Source organism: Actinia tenebrosa, unplaced genomic scaffold (genome assembly GCF_029948245.1).
Source record: "Actinia tenebrosa isolate PJP-AT-01 unplaced genomic scaffold, QUT_ActTen_1.0 PGA_scaffold2__45_contigs__length_23673736, whole genome shotgun sequence".
NCBI lineage: Eukaryota > Metazoa > Cnidaria > Anthozoa > Actiniaria > Actiniidae > Actinia > Actinia tenebrosa.
The window spans coordinates 4602011-4629013 of NW_028292579.1; the positions used below are offsets into that span (position 1 = coordinate 4602011).

At 36.5% G+C, this 27003-nt stretch overlaps 1 protein-coding gene across 2 annotated transcripts; it reads right to left on the minus strand.

Moving 5' to 3' along the window:
- Window positions 1–742: 742 nt before the first annotated feature.
- Window positions 743–25973, minus strand: LOC116289519 (NEDD4-like E3 ubiquitin-protein ligase WWP1). 2 transcript variants are annotated; one of them, XM_089033508.1, is made up of 24 exons: window positions 25762–25973; window positions 25263–25409; window positions 22460–22524; window positions 22217–22242; window positions 21190–21337; window positions 20901–21025; window positions 20059–20239; window positions 19159–19343; window positions 11984–12074; window positions 10695–10790; window positions 10185–10362; window positions 9677–9737; window positions 9129–9213; window positions 8646–8841; window positions 7542–7702; window positions 6925–7022; window positions 6606–6667; window positions 5694–5827; window positions 4607–4747; window positions 3584–3704; window positions 2966–3070; window positions 2509–2605; window positions 2152–2224; window positions 743–1793 (listed from the first exon to the last, which is right to left on the minus strand). In XM_089033508.1, the coding sequence occupies exons 3-24, from the start codon at window positions 22489–22491 to the stop codon at window positions 1694–1696; spliced, it is 2496 nt and encodes an 831-aa protein (XP_088889634.1). In that variant the 5' UTR covers window positions 22492–22524; window positions 25263–25409; window positions 25762–25973; the 3' UTR covers window positions 743–1693. The 2 variants fall into 2 exon arrangements, with proteins under 2 accessions (XP_088889634.1, XP_088889633.1); XM_089033507.1 differs by having other exon boundaries at window positions 22460–22538.
- Between the last annotated feature and the right edge of the window lie 1030 nt (window positions 25974–27003).

Here is a 27003-nt window from a genome sequence, read left to right on the forward strand (position 1 = left end):
TGCTCACCCTGAAATAGTTCTCAACCCCAAATATGTGATATCCCCCCCCCCCCCCCCCCCTCGTCCCCCAAAACCACTTTCTCAAAATATCGTAACTCCCTACAATTGTGCCGCCCCCATGCGCTAATTGATGAAAGCCCCTTATAATAGATTGGTGATTAGGTGTAAACGTGTCTCGTCTTTCCCACCAATACGTTAGGAGTTGTCTGACTTGTGCCATCCGCATGGGACAGTTTTCTTTCGCAAAGTCCTTTGCCATTAAAATCTTGCCACCCAAAAACATCGTCAATGGCAATGCTATCAACCAACACACCTTTCACGCTTTGACACTCTTTGTCTATTGCTTTCATACATGGCAGAGATAATTTACGAATAAAAACTTTCCACAACCCAGTCTTGCAGATTTCTTATAAGAAAACTGTAATACATGGAGTATCAAATGGCTTTCTCGCTAAACCAATCACAAAGCACAATTCAGAATCCCAGCCAATCAGCAATATGGAAGCCATTCAAAAGTCTTTATCAAAGGCTTCCCGCTTAACAGACGAATTTGTTTTTGATCAGAAAGTCGAGTGATTAGAAACTATCAATGAGATTAGTATAGTAAATAGCAATTACGCTGGCCATTTCTGTATTAAAAATAGAGGGAAATGCTTGCTCGATTTTTGTGATTTTCTTGATAATTGTTTTAAAGACTGACATACGTCAATTAGTTATTAAGTCCAATTAGATCTATCAGGTATGTCATTAAAGTGGTGTTTAATATAAGGTGTATTGTACATAAATTAGGTGTTTGGTGATGTGATGATTATTCTGACGGCTTTGTACAAAGGCAGGAACCACAACGAAAACACAAATGATACCTTTCAAAAATAATTTTCGACCGAAGAAACATTATTGCCTTTGGTCATTCATACAAGGATGCCTCATTGTTACCTCCATTACAATTTTACCTAAGCCACTGGGTGGGGTTACAAGACACAAGAGATTCACGTGATGCAATTGGTTACGTGACATAACCCCCTAGTCACGTGATATGGCCCAATGTCACGTGATATAACGTGTCAGGTGTTACCCGCTCTGCAGCGGTTTCCACAATCTGATTCGTGGCAATTATTCCGATGGTACTAACTTGCAGTGCAGGTTTGTCTAAGTCTTTTGCTTATCTTCTTCCATCATAGTGCAAAAAAGTTATCCTCATAAAGCTGCGCAGCTATGACTACTATGAGGGTGGTCGGATAACACAGGTTCATGTCATCTTTCCCATCATCATCCGCTCCCAAACAACTGGTGGTCGGATTACACGGTTCATGTTGTTTGTTCCACCATCAAACATTTCGGTCAACATTTGATGTCATAAGAGTGCATTTAGTTCCATTATAATGAATTCCAGATATCTTGATCCAATCTAGTAAATCTAGTAAATCTAGTAAACATAAAGAGTACATCTTGGGTCTTTCCAGAAGAGCCTCAAGACGTCAAGTTCCACAAAATTCCTGCTTCTGGGTGATGAGGGAGAATAGGATTGAGTAGAGCCGGTCCTGAACGTCAAAGAGTAAGGTAGTTCTAGGTCTAGAGATCCTCGGATCCATCAGTCATAGCTAAGCACTCTAGTCGTGTTATTTTACAAGTTCAATTCCTAGTTTTCTATTTAGTATTTTTTATCAAGTCTTTTATCAAAGTACCATGGTCATTACTCCTGTGCAAATCCTTCTGTTTCCTCGACGGCAAATGTTAATTTTTCCACCAGCTGTTCGTAACTCTTGTAGGGTGGTAGATCCAAACGGTTAAAGCTAAGAAATAAAATGTATGTCCCATTATTAGACGCGGAACATCAAAGTAAAATAAAAACATAAGTAAAGGAGGACGATCTAAGGCTTTTTACAAGATTATAAGCTGAGAAACGTGAAAAAAAAACGCGATTTGTTTATGGTTAAAAGTTTGTGCCATTCTTATTGGAAAGGGTGTAACCCTCTCAACTCTCCCATCCATATACCTTTTGTAAGTTCGATACTGAAACAGGATGCATTGTGGTCTAACTTGGGTATAAACTACACCATAAAAGGTAATGGCATGATAAACAACAGTTATTTATACCCAACCTATACCATGTTTGAAAAGTCTAGATGTGACTGGCGAAGTAATACTTACCACGTGTGACTTCTAGGCAACCATGTCTCCTTGCCAACCTTTTCTATGCAAAACTTCTGAGGCCCATTGCTTCCTGTAAACAAAAAGCCAAACAGCTTTCGTCAGCATTATTTATAACCTTTTTCAACAGGTGCACAGGAAACTAAATCGTTATAGTGAGCCTTCTTGATGAGCTTACGCTCTTGCAGCAAACTAGAGAATATACTGCCTGAAATATCATTCCTTGCTTCCTGTCTTTAAAATCTTCCATAACAAACTCGTTGATGGAAGTGGGTGTACTTAGAAAGAAAAATACATGTCGTAACCTCAAATTAAAGTACTTGTACAACCATCAATAAAGGTATCTCGTTCACTTACCCATGAGTTCGGCAAAGCCACCAACAGGCAGTCGACATGTACCAGTGACAAACTGTAATAACCTGGTTCTCTTCTCGTTATCAAAAGCCTTTACAGCCTGGAATAGAGATGTCATCAATAGAGTACTCAAGCGATGACCAAAAATAATTTTCGCTTTATCATATTTTTGATTAACAATTTCGATAGACAATCAAAAAAGGCGTTTACACACCAAATATCAGCTGAGATATGGTCATTTGAATATACAACTACCCCATGCAAATCACTGTATTTTCGGCTTAGCTCAAAACGTTGTCATCACGCGACGTTAGTGGGGAGAGTAACATTGCGTGATGACGTAACGACCCTAAGAATGTCTGACTTGGGCTCGTGTCAAACGTTGTCCCCCAAAAATTATCGTAAAATATTGTATAAGGTTTAATATATGAGGTGGGGGTCATAAAAAGTGTCAACTGACCTGCCAAAACCACATGATTTGTTTACTGTTCCTGGTGTAGTGTCGGTACACTGTGTTCTGTTGCCAGTCTTCAATATCGATCTCTTGCATACCACATAACATCAACTAAAACAACAAAATATCATTAAAGTAACATCTAAGTATGGAACAACGTTTCTAGATACAGGGGTTTTCACGAGTGAAATAATATACGGCAATATCATAGCTTTGCTGTAGCCGTACCGTATCCTACCGTTACCGTAACCACTCGTTGTGGTTGGATGAATTACTAAAAAACAATGGCAAACTATTTCGATGTTACGGCATGTTGTACTCTACCCCATGGGCAGCTAAGCAGGCTATAGAGGTTTTGCACCATCACATGCTGGCGCCCATAATACAGCTTGGGCTGCCTGTGGTTAGATGACAAAACATTAAAATTCCTTTGCTCATGGGGACTGAATTCCTTCTTATTTAAAGCATTTGTATTGTTCCTGCCATCTAATATAGCTGCCGTCACGTGATGGTGCAAAACTTCAATAACTTGACTAACTATATATGTGTGCTAAAATAAGGCCTTGAAAATGCCCAGCAATAACACACAAACTTTCCTGTAATAATCCTGACAACACTCCTTACCTCCATTTCTTTTTCATCAAAGTATTGAATCCAGTACAAAGGTACCACTTCATTCAGTCCTTCCAAGAACGCCTTGGTTTGTTCCTCAATACCACGATTGAGCCGCCATTCTGTCATTAACCTGAGAAGTCAAATGAAGGTAACGTTAGAGAACTTTCGTGTTTTAACTTAAAGATATGATTCTTGTTGCTGTTGATTCTACTATTGTTGTTATTGCTGTTACTGCTCCCATTATTTTGCAGTTATTATGCGACACCCAATGCATAGTGGATAAGCCAATCAGTCAATAAACCAACCAACCATTAACTTTCTACTAACTGGGGACACTAATATTGCAATCTTGTATGTACTTGGACAATCGCTGGCAAACACACACAGGACAGACAGAGCTAGCAGCATGTTTACCGCAGAAATCCAAAGCTTTTTGTTTGCCCTCTATCAACGACTTGAATCTACTGATCACAAGAGTCAGTCGAACCACTGGGCAGGGAAATAAATCAACATAACAACACAATAAATGCAATACCATCTTTCTCGCAATCTTACTGTCTTTATGAGTAAAAAGATGAATGTGAAGGAAATATACAAAGCATGATGGTAGTTGTAGTAAAATGATACCATCAGTCAAGTCTAATACCACATCTAATCAAGTCTAATACCACATCTAATACCACAAAAACCTTTTCTGAAATAGCAAAAAAAGTATGGCATGGTTTAGCTTGGTACAAATATATTTTGTTCGTCATAGCCTGATATGCCGTTATCTATACCCAAGCTATACCAGAATGCATCCTGTTCATTGAAACCAGAAAAGGTCCAGGAAGGAACAACATGCTATGAGGACCCTTTCCCCCCACAGTTTTATTTCACACCATTCAATCAAAATGCAGGAAAGCTGGTGTGTATACAAGTATTTGAAGGAAAAAGGTTGATATCCTCATGGGATAATCCATGGTGTGCCACTCAAAACCATTGTATAACTAGTATATATGTTATCTCTCCATGCTCTACTAATTCACTTACAATATATATTCGTCCTTGTTGTCTTCTGTTACTTCGATTTCAGAGCCTCCAGGTTTTAGATCATGTGAAGTGACTTTGCCTAACAATTCCATGTCAACAGCAAAGAACATTTCTAAGCCACACTCTTCTATATTATTCTCTCTGAAAGACACAAGAAAGCTCATTGTATTAGTGCATTGAAAAAACTACATTCACCTTATTACATCTATTTATTCTCTTTAGAATAAGATGCTTTCAAGGGCGGATCCAGGGGAACAAAGGGGGGCTGAAGCCCCTCCTTCAGCAGAAAAAAACAATGCTTTTTTAAATTGTTTTCCGTTGTGTTGACGGAAGAAACTCAATTAGCCCCCCCCCCCCCCCCCCCTAAAATTTTGGCTGGATCTGCCCTTGGCTTGAGTTGTATCCATATTCATGTCTTCTCATGTAATACCAGTTAAAAAAGAAATGATATTCAAGGAAATGGCACATTGTCTGATCTCAGAATTTTAGCCGAAGTAACTATGGGTGTTAATGTATTTATTTTGCCATTGAGAGTCAATGTAAACTGCACTACCAGTAGTATGCTATGAAAGGATGAACATTTCATAGATTGTACTTGGACAATCGCTGGCAAACACACACAGGACAGACATAGCTAGCAGCATGTTTACCGCAGAAATCCAAAGCTTTTTGTTTGCCCTCTATCAACGACTTGAATCTACTGATCACAAGAGTCAGTCGAACCACTGGGCACGGAAATTCATTAATTATGTTAATATAAAACTATTGTGTTGTTTCAGAAAATATTCATAAGCCCCCCCCCCCCCCCCCATTAAGGAAAATAGTAAAAGGGCCCCCCTACCCCCAGGAACTTCCAATTTTCTTCCATACAATGTAATTTTGTTCTTTTTCTGACCCCCTTCCCCTCCAGAATTTCCAATTTTCTCTGTGGGTGGGTCATGGATAGTTTCTGGAACTACACATTTAAATGGTAGCAAATAACAAGTTTTACAGTGTGCCAGGATTAGATCAAGATTAGATCTTCCCCTCCCATCAGTACTATGGTTTATGGACTACTGTACATTAAGTTGGTTTAAGGTGTACTTACTTGATCCATACAAGTGAGTTGTAGAATTCTGGGTCAATAGATTCCAAGTCTTTCATACTAAGCTTCTTATTTAGCATTCTCTTGTAGAATGGCAGAGTGAAGCCTCTATCAATGAACTTGCCATGATAAAGAGCCTATAGAAAAGTATAATGCTTGATGAGTTATCTTAGATCCATGTCACTCAGTTGAGACAAATACCAAATATCATAAATCCACTTTATCAAAAAATACTGGGCTGATCTAAGTCAAAAATACTTGTAATCACTAATTGCCACCGCAAAGTACAGCAATGGCACAGCTCAACAGGGTCAAACTGAAAGCATATGAATGTGACCCTGAAACACATCTCTAACCAGTTTGAAATATTTAGGGTTGATTTGAGAAGAAAAGCACCTGACAGCTCACATAGGGTGGTGAAAGGCAAGTGTTTTACCACCGTGCCGTCATTGACTCCTGAATCAAGGCATAGCTAACTCAAATATAATATAGAAGTACAAATGAGCATCAGGGTTGTCAATAAAATTTTTGGTAGGCGGTTATGAAATTAAAATAGGCGGTAAACCGGAAATCACTTGAGCATGTAATCGAGGCATTCTTGTCACCAGTCTCACTCTTCTCACAAAATCTCAAAATGGCGGACAACGATCGTCATAGTTTTGATTGCTTTGCAATTTTGATAGTACAGCAACAAACATTGGATTAAAACTTATTTTAACGAACTTTAAAGAACTTTAATCAAAATTAATTACAATTACATTGGGAAGTGGCTAAGAAGGCGGCCGAATTAGCAAGAGTAGACAGCGGAATCTGCCGGTTGCCAGCTTCTGTTGAAAACCCTGGAGCATGTTGTGACTGAACTGCTGTTCAAGCAGTTAAACTAAACTATGTAATATGAAATACAATAAAACTCACCATAGCAATCAAACGACCAATAAAGCGAAAGTACATGAGATGGTCAGGGTTTACTGAAGAAGCTGAAAAAAAATTTTTGTTACAGGTTTTTAGATTAGATAATACTTTTCTGTTGTGCATGCTGAAAACTATATTCAAAATGCACATGCAACTCTAACGTCTTTGCACTGAAGAAGTTCTAGGATAGGACTGAACTGTCTGTGCAGTTTGTCTAGAAAAGTAAGCTAGAGCTAACGAATCTAAGGAAAATGAACTACCAATTTTTTGAGAGTGTGTTTCAAAGGAAGTTAAGAGTTTCTTGTTGTAGGGTCTGCATTACCTGCATTAATTTGTAAACTGTAGTTGTTTTTGTTGGCATACTCAAACAAGCAGTACATAGGGTTAAGTACTTCGTGAGAAAGCAAAAAGAACCACTCCCTGGAAACCAAAAATAAGAAAAAAATAAGTCAGAGCTTGCAACTACTGATATGAAAATAGACCGTTTTCTCAAGGTTGCGTGTGCATCCAACTTGACAAGACTCATGTTCTGGTATTGTGGCCTTGAGAAAACCATCATTTGCATATTTTTTGACACAACAAAATTATTGATCTAAAACGATAAAAACTTCTCATTTTTAGTTATCAAAACAACCAACGGAAAGAGCGCACACTTGTTGAGTTCAGCTTTATCTGTCTGCCCTCTTATTGATGATAAAAAATAACCAATCAGGGCGCGAGAAATTTGTAAGTTATTGTAAAAAGGAAATATGCAGTCTCCAATTACTAACAGATGTTTATAGAATAAAGGTTGTTACATCTTGCATCTTCATTCGAGATTGAGAAGGGTTGATAGCGCATCACTTACCAACAACACCACCATAATCCAGTCCCTCTTCCCCTTTGAATATAATGTACAGTCGCTGCCTGAGATCCTGTGGTTGATAGCGCATCACTTACCTAGCAACACCACCATAATCCAGTCCCTCTTCCCCTTTGAATATGATGTACAGTCGCCGTCTGAGATCATGTGGTTGATAGCGCATCACTTGGCTGAAGGAATCTTCAAACAAGTTGTTTCTGTTAACAGTGATCTTGACGTGACTTGGAAGAGCATTGGCCTTGGATAAAGAAAACAATGAATAGACAATTATTGGATGAGGTTGAGCATCATAATGTAAATTTTCAAGACTGAGTTATCAGTTGAAGCCATAGCCTTAACATTCTCAGCCATTCAAAGGTGAGGTAAAATGTATAATAATAGTCCTTAGTACTAGTCAATGTCAATATCAATAAACCGGAGTCAACAAATCTTTAATCAATGAACAAAGTGTAACAATACGAAAATGGTCTGTAGTCTTTTTCTGATTCAGTAAATACAGCTGTGTTCTATAGCTACAAACTCATTTGTACAGGTTGTTTAAGACTAAATTTGCAAAAGTCAACACTGTAATGCAAAGAATGTGCAAGTTGAACAATACCAATGTTATGAAATACCACTGATCTTTACAGTGCAACTACTGTAACCTGGGACACTTAAAACTAGTTAGAAAAGAGAACCAATTAAAATGTAGAATGAAAACAATGCATTCCAACTTTGGGTAGTGGAGCCAATCAGAAACTTAGACTGCACCTGAATTGTAATGACCTTGATGTTATGTGTAAGCAACTAGATAGCCATTATCATGTTCTTGTGGGAATAAATACAAGTTGAAAGACTTGTTTTCTGCTGCTTTCTGATTGGCTCCACTACCCAAATTTGGAATGTATTGTTTTTATCCTACAATTCAATTGGCTCTCTCACGTTATAGTAGTTGCACTGTAATGGCATTTTTAAAATAATACTCCATTTTACAGTTCCGTTCAGTGACCATGAATAATAGATCCTAGCCGAGGCTGGAGTTACTGCGCATAGCAAAACTACAGTTTATCACGTAAAATGGAGTGTTGAGGCCAAACCTCTATGAATGTCTGTGGTCTTCAAAAACAGTGGTATGCATCTAATGCATAATGAAGACAACGAAGATGTCAAATGAACGATTGTAGGGTTACGGATTGCATTACCTGGCACAGATGTCTGAACTGGCCAACCTTCCATCTAAAGCTCCGTTCATATGTAGGTCCTCCTACAATAGCAGGCGGTGGCATCCTGGGATCCGTGAATGATGTGGTCCTTGTGGTGTGGTCTACAAAGTATGGAATTCCTTCATTGGTGTATCTCATCTCCCATCCCTGAGGTAGGGGTTCATCTTTGACAGCTCTGAAATCCAAATCATAATCACAACGTATGAACTTTGTAAATAATACTGTTTCTTGGATGCACCTGGTGATGCCTATTTTCACTGATTTGAAAATCAAATCAAATATTTTATAAGGATTTGTATATGAAATTGTTTGGATGGCAAGCTCTTGTAGTACCAGTCTTTTCACAAAGGAAGGCACAGGTCTTTTCTAAAGCTTCTAGTGCTACATTGGTCTTGTGTGTCAAATGGTCAGAGAATGAATCAGAATCAGAATAAAAAAAAAAAAGAATGAATCAGTACTTACGCTTGAGCTCTTGGATCTTCCCAGTGGGTCGTACGGGTATTGTGATTTACAAAGTAGACTCTACCATTAGACTCCACTCTTTTTTCTAACAAAAACAAGAAATTTAAACAGATATTAAGTAAAATATCCAGGTATGATAGTGTTTGAGACACCTTTATTAAGTGTGGTGACGCTAGCCAATGCAAGCATAACCACAAGTGCAAGCCAATGCAAGAAAAACTAAATAGACACCTTTATTAAGCGTGGTGACACTAGCCAATACAAGCATAAACACAAGCGCAAGCCAATGCAAGAAAAACTAAATCTTTATAGTGAAAACATGAAGCTGCATCTGCTTGATTGACAGTAGTCTACTGGCAATTAACACAACTTTTGTCGTCATCAGTAAGTACAGTAGCAATGAAAGCAGAGGTAACGTTAGACCTTGTTGAGATGTTCAAGCTCCAACACAGTGGTTCTTGATTATAGTAATTCTGCTCTGTTTTACCAAATTTAGACAATTTCTAAGTACATTCAATATCATTAAAATACAATAGATTTCATCCTACCCCATCCAGGTGGAAGTGGTCCAAGTTGATCTGTTTCTTGAGGGGCAGCAGTAGGACCCATCTAAAAGATGTTCCAGACACCAATATTATTGTATACAGTGAAATCTGTTTTCATGGCACTCAGTTGATGTAATGTATTCATAAAATCTATTTCATTCTATTGTCATATTATCCATTGTATTAGGTGTGATTCATTGTATGTGTACGAATACAGTACATCAACTGCTTGCTATGTAGGCTCTCCCGGGCATAAACTCAGGAATTGTCCAGCAGCCACTAAATGCAGGTTGGCTGAGCTCAATATTAGTGCAAAAACCCTTTTTGGGACAACTGGCTGCTAATTAGAGGTTGGTTACTAAATAGGTGGCAAGTTAATACAGGTTCTACTGTATTCATTTATGTAAATGATATTAATCTTCAAAAAAACAACAACAGACAAACAGACAGACAGACAAGATATCAACAACAAAATGGACAATGATGTCAGTAGATATCAATAACAACTTACAGGAAGAAGAAACCTCTGTTGGAAGTGTTGTCTCTCAGTGTTCAACATAGCTCTATTTTGTGTCTGCCAGTGCTCATAGTTTCTGATGGACTCTACTGTAGGTCGTTGCCATGTAGTGGTACGTGTGTTATGATCAACATAGTATGTTCTTCCTCTCGAGTCTGTTCTTCTTTCCCACCTGATGTAGTGTAAGATTCATAAAATACTGTATTAATTCTAATAACCAAGTCAATTGACACGAGAAACCATTACATTCTACTAGAACAAACAATAAGACTTTTATTTTCATGTCATAAAAAAATCCCTTGCACATGTCTTTTTTTCTGTTCAGTTAATTTAGTTTTAATTTCCAATGATGTCTTTGACAGGAAGGGGGATAATTTGGATTTGATAAAGAGGTAGTTTGCAGTAAACCCTTCTCTCCCCCAGCCCCCTCCCCCCCCCCCCCAAAAACAACAACAACAAATGGTTCTGATAAATACACAGTAAAGATGACATAATAATACTAACCCATGTGGAAGTGGCTGAGGTCGTTCCCATGCAGTCGTTCTTGTATTATGATCAACATAGTAAATTCTACCATGAGGATCAACTCTTTGCTCCCATCTGCAACAAGAAAAAAATGTATTCAAAAAAATATCCCATAATAGTAAGAACCACAGGGGTCTAACATCAAAGGAAGGACTTTTCAAATAGAGCTTTCCATGGATGATGTCACAATTGTGCATCAAGGGTATTCAAATACGAACAAGACAAGCTATAGAAGCAGACATGCTAATGTGCTGCAACCATGTTTTGTAGTCTCATTGTTTCCAATAGACCTATCCCGAATTTGCTTAACTGGTCACAAAACAATGCTTTGAAGTCGACGTTGAAGAATCAAGTTCAATCTTGACTTGAAACCATTGTCTTGTGACCAGTCAAGTGAATTCGGGACAAGGCTTTGCTAGATCTATTTAGTAACTGTAAAAAATGCTATTGTCCATGAAAATAGATATAAAACAGACTTTTCCTATAGACACTTGAGTGACCACAAAAAAATGACAAAGTTACTTTGATTTTATAAAATACAGTAAATGTAAAAAAATATGTATGAACACATCAAGTCCAACCTGAACAAGGAACCATTATTTCACATTCACTTGAATATAATAATCTTTTTTGTGTAGTCATAGCATTTATAATGTTTTACTTTAAATGAAAACAAGCATTTAAAAAAAATCTATTTCGATAGGCCTAGCTACAAAGTCTATTGTTCTTTGGACACGTCTTGATGCAGATTTTGAAAGAACATTCATTACTGTTTTCATATGATAGGGTGGTCTAATAAGTAAGATTCTCCTTTATGCTCAAAATTTGACTTAATCTAAAGCACCTTATTTTCTTTAGAATTTGCTGGTTTTCCCATGTTCCCAGGGGGGTCACCCAAGGGAATTTACTAGTGAAAGGGTTAAAGTGCCTATGACACCTAAGTAAAAATTTTCAGCATTGATTCTACATAAAGTAAAAAGTTGAATAGTAAAATATTTTTTTGATTTCCATGTGATGACAGATAAACTGAAATGCCTCCTTTGATGTCACATCATTAACATATTGGGAGTAAAAACCTTGATATCTCCAAGATGTATCACTCAAACCATATAACAATAATTTACTATTCAACTTTTCACTTCATTTAGGATCATTGCTGAAAATGTTGAATTAGGTGTCATAGGCACTTTAAGTTTATTTATGTACAGTAGTTGTGTAAACCTTTTCAATGAATTTGTTTCCATATACTTTGATTATGGTGGTCTTACCCTGGTGGTAGTGGCTCCTCTGGGCCTGTGGGTGCTCTTTGAGGTGGAGGGGGTCGGCTGGATGGTGGTCCAAGTGTCATATTACTGTTGGCTGTAAACCAAAGAAACATATCAATCAGAAACAATCCCAACCAAGGTAACCTACTTGCTAACTGAACGTTCAGGGCTTTCATTAAGTTCTGAAATAAGAAGAGAAGATCATGAACTGCCGTAGAGTCCTGGAGACCAAAGTACCAAATTACTAAACTATCAATGGTGGTTTAAGCTTGAGAATTTTGGTCCATCAATAGAGCATTCTCCAATCTCTAATCCTTAATGAATGAAAACCCTGACAGAGCAGATAGCCTCCTGGCTGGCTTAATTGCGATATACTTTACAATTAAAAATAAATGTTAAACATATTAAAAAATAAATAAAGGAAAAGGAGAAATACAAAAAAAAATCTAACAAATAAGATAAGGGGTATTTAGCAAACATCCTCTAAAATTATAGTCTAGAAGCTAAACCCAGAATTTTTCAAGTTGGCTGCACCCCATGTGTGGCCAAGGTTTCTTGGTATCATTTTAAAGCTTGAAGCCTGTAGATTACGAATCTGCTTGTCGCCACTTGAAAAAAGTGTCCAAACAGCTTGGCGACCTGGCCTAAAGTACATACTTTCTATTTCACAATATTTTCGTTATTCTTTATTTTCTTGACGTTTTTCACGTTTCACACACAAATTTTCGATAAAAACTGCTTTGATGTGTTTATTATATGCTAAGCTAATGCACACATATGAAAAAACGAGGAAATTTTCAGGAAATGTGGAATTATTAGCATTTTTGGGCCATTAATCACGATTTTAGATTCATTGAGTGGCAAAAGTTTTTTTAAAAGAATTTTAAACGTCGCTAAACATGCATTTTTCTTATGAAGACCTTAGTTTGACCTTATCTGATTAGTTTTCAGAGAGAAATGACAAAAATTTTTAATATTAGCTATAGAAAAGACAATTTCCGTACTATTCGTCAAACCGGAAGTTGATAGCTAAACTACTTCCGGTTTACGTTTTTCAAGATTTCTTGAATAAAATCGGAAAATAACTCATTGCAAACTCTGGTAGTCTTTTATTTATAACAAATTAACACTCTTATAGATGTTTACTACTTGTGCGTACTCTTTTCAAGTAGTAAATAGGTAAGAATAGAACATATTTATGGAAGGAGAAGTACTAACTGTCTGTGTATAAAGAGGAGCTGAGATTTATAAATTTATGCTTGAAATCAATGTAAATCATTATATATATCTTTAAAATAATGCAAAATTAAAGAAACAAATGAAAAATAAAATCTCAAGTGCTGCAGATGTTGTTTTGATTGGTCTTCCTGTGTCTAAATGAGCCTGCAGTCCAGTAGTTCCTAATCCAGCAATATGGCGTACTTCACGTGTTGAGATCTCTTCAAATCCTGTAAGAGAGTGGGACTAAGCTTGAAGTGGGAGCTGACGGATTATTGCGGCGACATACCACAAACCACCTACAACTAGTACTCCCAGCTTCCAAGCGTTCCCTAGTGTACAAAGAAGATGGGACATTTAGGAGCAGACCGTGTCATCCAGTTGGCGCGCGATCGTTTCTACTGGCCACGTATGCAGCAACACATCACACACTTCGTAACGAACGTCTGTCCTTGCCTTAAACAACGCTGCCCACAACAGTCAACACGTGCTCAGATGCAACATATTACGTCGTCATCACCTTTTGAACTCATTTCTATTGACTTTCTACACTTAGAAAAGAGCTCAGGAGGCTATGAATACATCCTGGTAATCGTGGATCATTTCACCAGATTTGCCCAGGCTTACCCTACAAGGAATAAGTCTGCTCGAACTGTGGCAGATAAGATCTTCAATGAGTTTATTCCCAGGTTCGGTTTCCCTGCGAGGATCCTCCACGACCAAGGCAAAGAGTTTGAGAACCATCTGTTTACCCAACTGGAGCAGCTTAGCGGTATCAGACATACTCGAACGACCCCTTACCACCCTCAAGGTAATGGCCAAACCGAACGCTTCAACCAGACGTTGTTAGCGATGCTGCGAACACTTCCTGAGGACAAGAAGTCACACTGGAAAGACTACCTTAATAAAGTCGTTCACGCCTACAACTGTACACCCAATTCAAGCACAGGATTTGCGCCTTTCTTCTTTTTGTTCGGCAGGACACCAAGGCTTCCAGTTGATATTCTAATCGGTCGTGACGTTAATGGTGCAGCTAATCATCGTGCTTTTGCCAAACATTGGAAGACAACGATGCAGACTGCGTATGACATTGCTCGTAAGAACGTAACGGAGAGCAACGTAAAGAGCAAGAAGCGTTACGATCGACGACTCAATTTCACGGAGCTTCGCGAGGGAGACCGTGTACTGGTGCGAAACCTGACACCTAGAGGAGGCCCTGGAAAGCTGCGTTCCTACTTGGAAGACAAAGTGTACGTGGTAGTGAGTCGCAAAGGGACGGGACCTGTTTATGAAGTCAAGCGAGAAGACCACGCTGGTAACACACAGCAACAACGACAGCAAAGACCACGGCGCCGACCACGTACAAGACAGAGGCAACAGCAACATCTGAGTGAAAGTGACGACTCTGGTAGTTCAGATAGCGATATCGGATTAACTCCTGCTGCTTTTCAGCAAAACACTGATGACAGAGACAGCGTAGGACAAGTATCTGAGTCGGTACCTATTGCAGATGCTGATACTGATGCTGACATTCAAGAGGATTATACTGATGAAGGCGGAAATAACTTTTCTCAAGCGGAAGGAGAGATGGTGGAAGACGTATCTACAGATGATACAGATGGATCACATGAGGATACAGTTCAAGAGCCCCATCAAGAGCCTAGATACCCGACACGTGAAAGAAGACAACCCGCAAGGTATGGGTACGATGTGTTGTTGCACAGTACCAATCCATACAATGGTCCATGCAACATGCAGTCGTATCAGGCACCGGTACCTTATCAGCCAGACTAACACCTCAGCCATATCAGCCGTTTCAGACGTTTTACCCCCAGTTGACTCAGCCAACTCCATACTGTGGTAGAATGACAATCTACAACCCATGGATTGCTCCACCCCATCGTCCGTATGGAATTACGACAAACTACTGAACTCACTTATAAGAACATTTAGTATTTTTAAGCATTGTTGTTAACTATGATACTGATTGGACATTGATTAGCTTCGGTTTCTAATCATTCGAATTGACATTATATAAGAAGAAATTTAAGCGACATTTATCAAAGAAAAGAAAAGACACAGTAGTATCAACAAAAGTATGCCTTAGTATTTAGACGGTGTTCAAACACCCGGTATCCACTGGATAACTGATGGAAGTGTACGGTTTGCCATCAGGGGAACTTAATCAATAAGGAGCTTTGTGTTAAACGTTTGGACTTGATCACCCCAAACTACAAGCATGAAAAAAAGCTCAATAGTAAGATAAGTTTACATCGCAGTGGAACTAAACTACTATGTAGTGATAGTACTCTCGTTTAAAGCAGCGGAGAGTGTGAAGTGTATGAACTGTCACGCTTTCAATAAGTTAGTTGTGTGACATAATTTAGTATAGTATCAAGTGACAGATATAATAAAGATAAGAGACATAAGAGAGAACACGTGTAAGCGCAAGCAACAAGTATCAAGCTCTAACGAGTGAATAAAGGATTTTACTACTGTATTTGTATCTGGAGTCAGATTGAAACTGGTAACACATCCGTCTTTTCTTTCTGACATATCCAACAACTCTTAATGTCAGTAGATTGCAGAGAAGATCGTGTTTGAGGTATGTCTTCTTTGGTTTTTATAGTCTTTATCAAGGGAATATCCTTTTCAAGTTTCCTTCGTTTAGAGGTTACTCGTTCAAGGTGACTTTTGGACGTATAGCTCTTGTAACAGAGTCGATGGTAGCCTCCAAATGGACCTGTCTTCCATTTCCCCTCCATAGATTTTGAAATTTCATCTTTTCGGATGTCACAGGCATTTTCAAAAGTTTTCCAACTGAGAGAAGTGAAGTCAGTTAGAGGACCTTGCGACTTGAACCCCGCTTTATAGCAAAGGCAACTGGTCACTGAATCTGAAGAGCTAGTAGCAAGAGAAAATGCCATGTGACGAAGCTTTCCTGATTAGATGTTCCAGTATTGTTTAAAACCAACCTTAAACAGAAAGATTTAGTTATAGTGTGTTTTGTGATTTCTTGATCATCAACTCAATTTATTGAACACTTTTCACTAATTTTAAATAATTCTATACAAATATACTTTCAATAAGAAAATGGGAGAAAAAATATCAAAGATTGTATAGAATTAGTGAGCTTCAGTACACCTGAGAATACCTATTACTAATTAACTTGAAGTCACTCTATATTGTAACATAAACCTTGTGTTAGTGTTAAATGAAACGTTGATGAAATAAATGAGTTCCTATACTAGAGTTTATATACTTACAGGATTTGCAGATATCTCAACAAGTGTTTACATCTTTGATTTGAAAAAATCTGTTCCTAAATGATGTTCCAATAGTAGTTTTCTTCAAAGCCGACCTTAGAAGAAAGCTATTATTAGTGTTCTGTGATTCCTTGATTCTTGAAACAAGCCTCAGTACACCTGCATGAGAATACTTACCAATTATTAGCCCTTCATTTACGATAATTAAACGGAGATTTTTCACTCAAGTCGTTCTGCTCATACGAAGATTTATATACCAAGATTATGCGAAGAGTTTCACTGAAAGTCAAGTTTTGAAATCACTTTATATAAGATAGACCTTGTGTTAGTGTTAAATAACTCACTGATAAACTGTATGAGCTACTAAAGTATATATACTTACAGGATTTGAAGAGATCTCAACACGTGAAGTACGCCATATTGCTGGATTAGGAACTACTGGACTGCAGGCTCATTTAGACACAGGAAGACCAATCAAAACAACATCTGCAGCACTTGAGATTTTATTTTTCATTTGTTTCTTTAATTTTGCATTATTTTAAAGATATATATAATGATTTACATTGATTTCAAGCATAAATTTATAAATCTCAGCTCCTCTTTATACACAGACAGTTAGTACTTCTCCTTCCATAAATATGTTCTATTCTTACCTATTTACTACTTGAAAAGAGTACGCACAAGTAGTAAACATCTATAAGAGTGTTAATTTGTTATAAATAAAAGACTACCAGAGTTTGCAATGAGTTATTTTCCGATTTTATTCAAGAAATCTTGAAAAACGTAAACCGGAAGTAGTTTAGCTATCAACTTCCGGTTTGACGAATAGTACGGAAATTGTCTTTTCTATAGCTAATATTAAAAATATTTGTCATTTCTCTCTGAAAACTAATCAGATAAGGTCAAACTAAGGTCTTCATAAGAAAAATGCATGTTTAGCGACGTTTAAAATTCTTTTAAAAAAACTTTTGCCACTCAATGAATCTAAAATCGTGATTAATGGCCCAAAAATGCTAATAATTCCACATTTCCTGAAAATTTCCTCGTTTTTTCATATGTGTGCATTAGCTTAGCATATAATAAACACATCAAAGCAGTTTTTATCGAAAATTTGTGTGTGAAACGTGAAAAACGTCAAGAAAATAAAGAATAACGAAAATATTGTGAAATAGAAAGTATGTACTTTAGGCCAGGTCGCCAAGCTGTTTGGACACTTTTTTCAAGTGGCGACAAGCAGATTCGTAATCTACAGGCTTCAAGCTTTAAAATGATACCAAGAAACCTTGGCCACACATGGGGTGCAGCCAACTTGAAAAATAAGCCTCTTTTCAGACTTAGCTTCTAGACTATTATGTTAGTTATCTAAAAACTACTATTAGGAGGAATAAAATATATATTAAAACTACTGAGGATTAAAACTATGTTTCATCATAAAAGTATTAGTCTTACAGACTGGTAATTTAAAATATCTTTGGCAGTGCATGTGGTAGATTGATTAGTCCAGCTCTTTTACCACGATAGCATGGCCAAAAAGTTTTAAATATACAGTTAGTAAGCTTTTTCTGATGTCTAGGAGCCATCGGTTGGATGGATAAATGAAAAAAAACATAGAAGAAATCAGAGAGAGGTAGGAGTGTAGCCATGTCAGCGCATACATTGGATTATAAAAAAAATTCTTCTTAAAACAGTTAAAAGCTATGGTTATGCAAGAGAACCGATGTGTTAAGGGCTCATGCTTAACTAGGAGCTATGGCTTGTAAAAACATATGGTATACATGTAATATTTATTGTGCTTTGCTAAGATTGGGCATTTTTTTCTTAATTACTGCCATAGCCCATCCCCAGTTAAGAACCTAGAGAAATTCCTAGTATAGTATAATGACTGAAGTAAACAAAGTCTATCAATCAAAGGTAAGCATCAAAGATAAGAATTGATAGGTCACTGCGGTTTTCGATATTCTGTGAACTCAGTGAAATTTGATTTTTGATCTGCCATCCATCACAAATAATCAGTCGGTACCTTTTATATTTCAACTGGCATACACAACAAGCCTTTGAGTTTGTATAATATTGATAACCTCATTAAAATGAAGAAACATGTTTATAGTTATCTTAGGAGATGCATAGCAACTATTTTCACAATTAAGTATTTAATTTCCATCAATCAAACAATACTAGCTCAGGAAATTCACCTTTTTGGCACTACCCGTCACGGGGTATAAATTGTTTTAGATTGTGTTACCGTCACCAAAAAGTTTGGACATTGTTCTCAAATTTCCGTACAAATGTACTGACTCTAAATGACCTGTTTACTTGGTTAATGTTTAGTTAGTTTTCTAAATACAAGTAAATAATCATTTTTCTAGCTTGATTAATGAAGCTTTTCTTACTGCTGTTAAGATAGCTAACTAAAGAAATCTACCTAAATTTTCTCTATAAAGTCAGTGAATTTGTATGGAAATCCAAGAACAATGTCCAAACGTTTTGGTGACCGTAACACAATCCAAGCTATCGCCGAAAAGGTGAATTGGAAATTTCCATTCAGGGAAGCCAAAACCCAGATTCTTAAGCTTTAGTTCAATGTCTGGGTCATTTAATTATGAAAATGGGATTAAAAAGAGATGATAAAATCCCAGAGATTAATGGAATTTTTTGAAAACTGGCCTTTTAGCTACTGTAGATCCTAAAACTTACACGGTGTTGTTGTAGTGTCTGCAGCACCAGCAGTAGTTGCCAGAGAAAGACTACTTCTTGCATTACTTCCCGATGAGGGTTGACCAACAGAAGATGGTCCAGATAGTGCACTGGTACTAACTGGTCGTTGTCTTTGGTCATGGCTAGAGCGATTGTCCCTCCGACAAACATCACCATTATTAACACTGTAGCAAAATCATATTCATAAAATTAATCTACTGAATCAGATAAGAAGCGGTGTATTTTGAGATATTTCAGATGAATATCCCACTGACAAAGAAAACCAATTTAAAAGCAAGGTTTTGGCAATTAAGATTTAACTTAACTTGCTGAAGAGTTGGTTTACCAAGTTTGAGCATCATCCACTAAACTGCTCAATTAATTTACTGGCTCCGTATAATAGGCTTATTAGAAACAATAAAACTGCCCACAACACCGAAACAGCGACTCACACTCATTAGACCGATGCCGCCAATTACGCTACTTCGGGTAATTAGGCTATTGTTATCGTGGGTTTTTTAAATATGACCAATCTGACTTTTATTCTTCACTTGACTCTGAAGATGACTTCCGCTCAGGTTGTCGAAACGTCAGTCACATCAAACAATTCTTCTCAGGACTACATCCACCCGGATGATACCATAATACTTTGATTAACATAAGATTTAACTCTCTATTTTTTCTCAAGTAAAAGCAAACGATGACAAAGCTTTAGGTCAGTTGTTGAAACTAGTAAAATATTTTAACAAATTATCGTAATGATATTATTACAGCATCTTGGTACCACCAAAAGTATAATGCCAAATAAGTTCTTCTCAAAAAATAATATTCATGAATTTTCAGAAAATGTGTAAAAAGCATGTTGCATAAAGAATTATCATAGTGTTGTAGAACACTTACACTGCTCTTGAAGACCCAGCACCATCAACAGCTGATCCATTTGAAGACACCTTCCCTCGCCGCCTTGGAAATTGTCGCATATTTATGGTTAATCCATCAAGGATGACATCCAGGTCTCCTGTCTGTACTTTTGTGCCATTCTTGTTGAACATTATAGGTAGTTTTATGCTACATGCATTTACTGTTGAATAGAAAAATAAATGAAATATGAGAAACTAGTGATAACCCAGGGGTTTCATCAAGGGTCTGGGATCCAAAAATGCTCCAATAAATGAATGCAGTTTTCCAGCTGAAACTACCATTAATAAAGGTTTTGCACCATCATGTGATAGCAGCCATGTTGGATGGCAAGAACACTACAATCGTTTTACATAAGAAAGAATTCAATTCCTAATGGCAAAGAGATTTTATTGTTCTGCCATCCAACTACAGGCAGTCAAAGCTGTATTATGGGCGCCAGCCATGATGGTGCAAAACTTCTATAGCTTAGTAATTTGCAAAATGTTCACTTAGACTCTCCAGCTAGTTCATGACCTTCTCCTATCATTTCAATACTTAATGAAACCCCTGATAACCCAATATGACAGAACATGAGTGACAAAACATGACAGGTCTTCCATGAAGCATTACACATAGTGAAGTGAAGCATGAAGCATGAGGTCATGGTGATTGGGAACACTAAAGAAGTGTTGAGAAGCATTCTGCTACACATTATGCTTCACCTAACACTTCATGTTCTCCCAATTCCCAAAATGCTTTTATAACTGCAAACAACAAGTAGGCAGGTTTTCTAGGTAGAAATTTTCTATTGTATTTGTAGATGTTCTATATAATGTACGTACATTTTCCATTGTTCTTGTGCAAAGTGTCATTCAAGTCAATCTTTGTGCTTCCAAGTGGGACATCACTTTTGAGGGCAAATCTATTGTTGATTTCAAATTCTAGGATACTGTATGGCATTACCAGTCTACAAACACAAAAGCAATATGTGGTTCAGTCATACTTTATCATACCATGACCATTATGCCTAAATGTTACTGGTCAAAATGACCAGCAAGATCCCAGGTCTGGTCAGACATTGTCTGGTCTTATTATTATAATCATTATAACGATAGTTCAATCTAAGCTTACATGGTAAAGGATTCATTCCATACAGGCTCCCATGTTTTCTTGACTGCTTCTGTTTTCTTGGGTGGGGCTTTAGAGTCGACAATGAGCTTGACATAAGGTTCGCCCTTTGAGAACCAACCATTTTGCTCTTTAAGCTTAGCTCTTGAAACTAAAATTTAAAACCATGCATAAGAAACTGTAAGAAATACATAAAACTTTTTCCAATGTATGCTGATAATAAAAAAATCTGAACATTTTATTGATACAACCTCTTAGAATTTCGGTACATTTGCTATTGAATGGGGGAGGGCAGGGGCTTAGGGAGTTGCAGTAAACTTTTTTAAAACTATTGTAGCTCTCCCCCTTTCACTCAGTAAGAAATTTGTGACCCTCCTATTAAATAAACAAGGAAACAGCTTTAATCCAAGTAAAAAGGTTATCCCTCCACAAAAGTTTAGATTTTTACTGGTGAGACTCCCCTCTGAAGCTCCAGTCCTTGCCCAATAAAATAATGTAACTTCCCTTAACAGTTGTCAGTTAAGTCATAATTTTGTTATTGACAATGTCAATCAAATTGCCTACATGTTTAGAAACATTTTTGCTTGACAGAATGTTGGTATGTTTCTAACCAAGTGATCTCACTTCGAAGCACTCAAAGGACTATTTGTCAAATAGAACAGTTCCTAATACCCTGTTTCCTATTTCATAATATCTGACAGTAATCAAAATGGCGGCTGGTGACTAATTAAGGCAACACAGATTTTTCTTACTTTTATTGCATTTAGGCTTTGTTTTTATGAATTTTATTTGCTGATAGGGCAAGAGGAAGCTTTTGTGGTGCATGTAACATAGAATTTTTCAATGTAAAGTTATTGTTCAAGATGCATTTTGAAAAAGTTAAATTGAAATATGGCACCATTTTGAAATTCATCATGGAACTTTTAAAAATGCAACAAAAATGATTGGTTAATAGTAACCGGAAATGCATGCGTGAGATCACCTTCGCCAAAATATAATGCACAAAGTAAAGAAGTCTATAAGGATTTACCTGTGACTTTCAATTGAGAAAATTGACTGTGGAAAAAAGAAAGGAATGGATTAAGAAAATACAAGTGCCTTATGGAATATTCGATGGTTTGCCACTCAAACCAATATTTCATAACTATTTATCAATAAGACAACAGAAAGTCGCACGCCCATGACATTATAGATGCATGCGAGAAAATATAAAGAACGATTAACTAGCTTGTTGAGAGTTCTTTAGATCTATATATCTTAGACTCATGCTTACCTGGATTGTCCAGTACTTGGGGTATCTACCATGACAAATCCGTCAATACACTGTTCCACCGTTTCCTGCAGAGAGGAATCTGTTGAGTGATTTCATTAAGGGTTATATGGTTAGTAAGATTAGAAGGGTTAGGATTAGGATTATACTTGGAGCATTTGGGTTATGAATTGGAAAAATTAAACTCAAACAACATAATGTCAAGGCTGCTTCATTAGATTAGTACAAATGTTTTTATGTTTTAATATTCGTAAGATCAGTAGTTTTAGAAAACATCATAGAATGGTATAATAATTCATGAAACAGTTCTATATATTATATAGAACTAAAAAATACAGTAAATAGCACTAAACAATAGACATTTCACTATGTTGTAATAATTAGTGTGGTATATACATGTACAGTTTCATACATTAAGTGTGAGCACTCTATCAGATATTTTTCATGTGGATTATATTATAGAGTGCAAGAGCTATAGCTGTTTTGGAAACTCCAACTTCTAAGAGTTATACCAAATAAAAGATCCTAAATATTGTACAAGTTATGAAAGAAATTGTTGTAGCCATGAACATATGTAAATTACAGTAGGTTATTCCTCAGTAATCAAAACATACCACAATAAACTTTTTCAAATTTTACAATGGAGATATTTAAAAAAATACACAAATACTCAACATATTATTGTGTTATCCAGATATGCAACTGAAAGTACCTCCTTACTGGAAGATTTCATTTTATAATCTGGATTAACAGGCTCACTATAATAAATAGGATTATTCGTGAAAACTACAAACTATAAGCTAATTGTATTTGTTACTCGTTTAAAAAAATACTGGATGGGTTTTGAGAAATATATCTGAAATTTAATACTTGTTAGTGCACATTCCAGTGTTTTATTTAAAAATAAATATCTCAAACATTCTTAAACTTTGAAAAGCAAAATAGAGCAAATGACTAGGTATATTATGCAACAGCTATTTTGGCATTTCAATTGAGGAATCAATAAACCATAAGGGAAAAAAATACTCATAAAAACTTGTGCAAGGTCCAATATTCTTATCAACTTATCAATGGCTTTTGACTAACTATAGTTGTCAAGGGATCAATACCAAACAAGTATGTGGCATATATATTCCAAACTAGATTGATAATTGATGGTGAAGACATGTATTTACTGGAAAAACTGGTTATAACATGAGGTGAATGGTTGGACCCGAGTCTGTGTTTGTTGAATCCACAAGCAAATAAAAATTCAACTCATGAATACACCATTCTAGTGATGTGAGGTTTTTAAACAGCATTCTGGCTAGAAGATTCTAGTACTGAGAAGAGTATCCACTCAAAATATTCAACTCAGCTCATAGTTTCAAGATCAATATTTGTGTACATCCTACTTAAATTCACGGAATTCTTAAAATCCAAATTCCTGGCTTCCACGATGACTAGGAATTTGTTGAGTTTGCAAACAAAAGGAAACAAAAGAATTTTAGAATCAATCAGTGTTTGGATTTCACACCACAAGAACCAGTAAACATGAGAAAAACATGAGTGATTTAAAGCATTTAGGTGATAAGATTGATTAATTTGAATTGTGTTTCAAATTGCAAAGAAATTAAACACACAACATTCATCCCTGGGAAAACAGGATGACGGCCATTTGAGAACAACAATTTAAGACAAACACTTAACGGTTGTCATGAAATGTTGTCATTTACTTCAGTAAAATATTTAGAAACTTTAAAAACACTGAACAACAAAATATGTCCAATTTATCTTACCACTAAGTCTATCTACGAACAATTTAAATATAAGATCCTAATTGTATTTCAGACTAATCCCATCAATATTGTCAAGGTTTTTGTACTACAAGATAAAAATCTCAGATCTGTAACTATATTATTCAGATCTTTCAACAGGGATCCCATCTTGTACCGATCAATACCCATAGTTTGTACCCCATATGTGTTCTTTTAACTAGTAACTGTTTGAAGCAATTTGAGCAGCAAATTGTTAGCCAACAGGTGTTGGGGTGTGTATATTGTTATGGTCAAACACAACCCAGCTTGGTCAATTGGAAATAATCTTAACATAGATAACACTATAGCCCTTGTTCAAGCTAACATGTGTTATTTATTTAATATTTTGTATTGAGCTCATTCTGTATTACTTCGTTGTCTTTTTAACAAAGCAAACGTAACAAGACAACAAGAATATGTGGTAAAGGGCAGTATCTCAGATTCAATACAGATGTTTTACTTGAGAATAAGTGAGTAATAACAAATCAATAAATCTGAACAGTTTTGAAGTCAAGAATAAACTGGAATTATTGATCATGTCGAAGCCGAAACAATTGTTCATCTGATGCCTTCGATAAAGAATGTTTGCCCAAAATTTGCCTAGACACGTTTAAAATTTCACACTAAGATAAAATATTCTTTGTTTTAAAGGGAAAAAATTGCTAATCTGCCAAATGGAAGGAGCAATTGTGTCAAAGCGTAGGACACAGATACAAAATATTATGGCGTTTCGTTGAAGCGCCTCAACAGCCGTCTGGAAGGATTTTAATCGAGAACTTTCAGAAGTTTTCGTTGAATTATTCGGCAAATTTTAGGATCCGAATATTTTAGGTCCTTGTTCGATCGAGGGTTAAAAAATTTAAGCTTATGTTCATTTTTTAATGTCCAACCAAGGGAATTCAATATTCTACGATAATAGGGCGATTCCAAGAAATATTTTGGCGCTCGCTGATGGCCTTTAGTCTAAAAAATAAAGAATAACGATTATAAAAATAGTTTCATAAACTTACCTGGTGGTGTTTGAAGATCTATGTTGCTAAGAATTCGGACTGACGATTTTGCAAACTTGCAAACGCTGGCGACGTGGAACTAACAATTGTATTTACCAAGTCTAGTTTTGCGTAACTAAGCTACATTATAACACCATTGCTTTGCCCCTAGGAAGCAAAAAAATCACTATAAGACAACGTAATTATGAGCCTGAGAGTTTAGATTGATAAAATCCATGTTTTTGGGGGTTTTGGGTGACTTGAATATGTTGTCTTGTGTCGAAGACTTGAAGCAATGTCGAAGAGTCTCATCAAAGGCTCGGTTCCTACCGGCTAAAATCACGGAAATATTTCGTCTTTTCCAGGCATAATCAAGTAAATAACAAACTGTTTAGACCTAAGAAACTCTAAAGGTGTTCAAGACGTGATATTTAAGAACAAACCAGTTTCGAAATGTTCATTTATAATCTCAGAGCCATCAACTCCAAATTGCGGAAACAAGGACGAAGGGTCAACTTGCCTGTTTGATGCTCCAACTTTGAATGCTTGAATCTCCAAAAAGACGACACCCAAACTACTAAAACAACTTCCTTTTAACAGCTCTCGTATACTAGAGATGTTTTGAATATTCCACGGTGTCCTTTGGGGGAGATATTGGATGGAAAATACGTTTTTTTCTTGCGAAACCCCAAACAGTTCAGCAAAGAATCGACTTAATATTTCTACTGTGACCGTCTCGACTACGCAAGGCACGTGATCAAATGACGTCATGTTAAAAATGTTACCAAGCCCTCCATACACGGGTTAGTTTTGGACAGGACGATGCTTCCACCACTTCCTTGTTTAATCAATTTAAACTTACCAAATTTATTTCCCTTTCCCGAGAAAAGGAATGCATTAACAAACTAAAACAATTAAACATTTTTACAACAAAAGCTGCGTTGTATTTAAAAAATAGCGATAAATACCAGTTAAAAACTTTTTTCCGTTTATTATTTTTGTACTGGCAGCATTGATGGCTCTATACCATGTATTTAGCTTCCATGTAAAAATGGTCTCTTATTACAATTATCTTTCCTTTACTCAATTATTGCTAATTAAAAATCACATTTGATAGATAGGATAATGATGAAAAGGTAAATTGATAGATATGTTCGATGCAAAAAAAATGCTGAATTACGTAATGAAGTATATATATATATATAGCCCCACCCCTCCCCCCCACCCCCCCCCCCCCCCCCCATCCTCGTACGCATTCAAAAGAAAAGGAAAGATCACGCTGCTAAAAGACAAATAGAAACTGAAAGTATTATAGTATTTTAAGTAGCATATTAACTCATCGTTTGAGCTATCTTATACAAAGTTTTTTTTTCTTTCTTTAAGCATTCCTCTTTCGTATCTTTCAACATTATCGTCTTACGTATTTAGTCAAATAATTTCCCAACATTCTTATGTGTTTTTTATTTATCTTATTATTATTGTTATTATTTTATTTATTTATTTATTTATTTTTTTTTTGTTTTTTTTTTTTTTTTGCTTCCGAACATTCCTAGTCAAACTGGAATGGGGAAAAAAACGAATACTACGGGTCAACATCGAATGGGCAAATAAACGAATACTACGGGTCAAAATCGAATGGGCAAATAAACGAATACTACGGGTCAAAATCGAATGGGCAAATAAATGAATACTACGGGTCAAAATCGAATGGGCGAAAAAAACGAATACTACGGGTCATATTGAATATTGGGGGGGGGGGGGG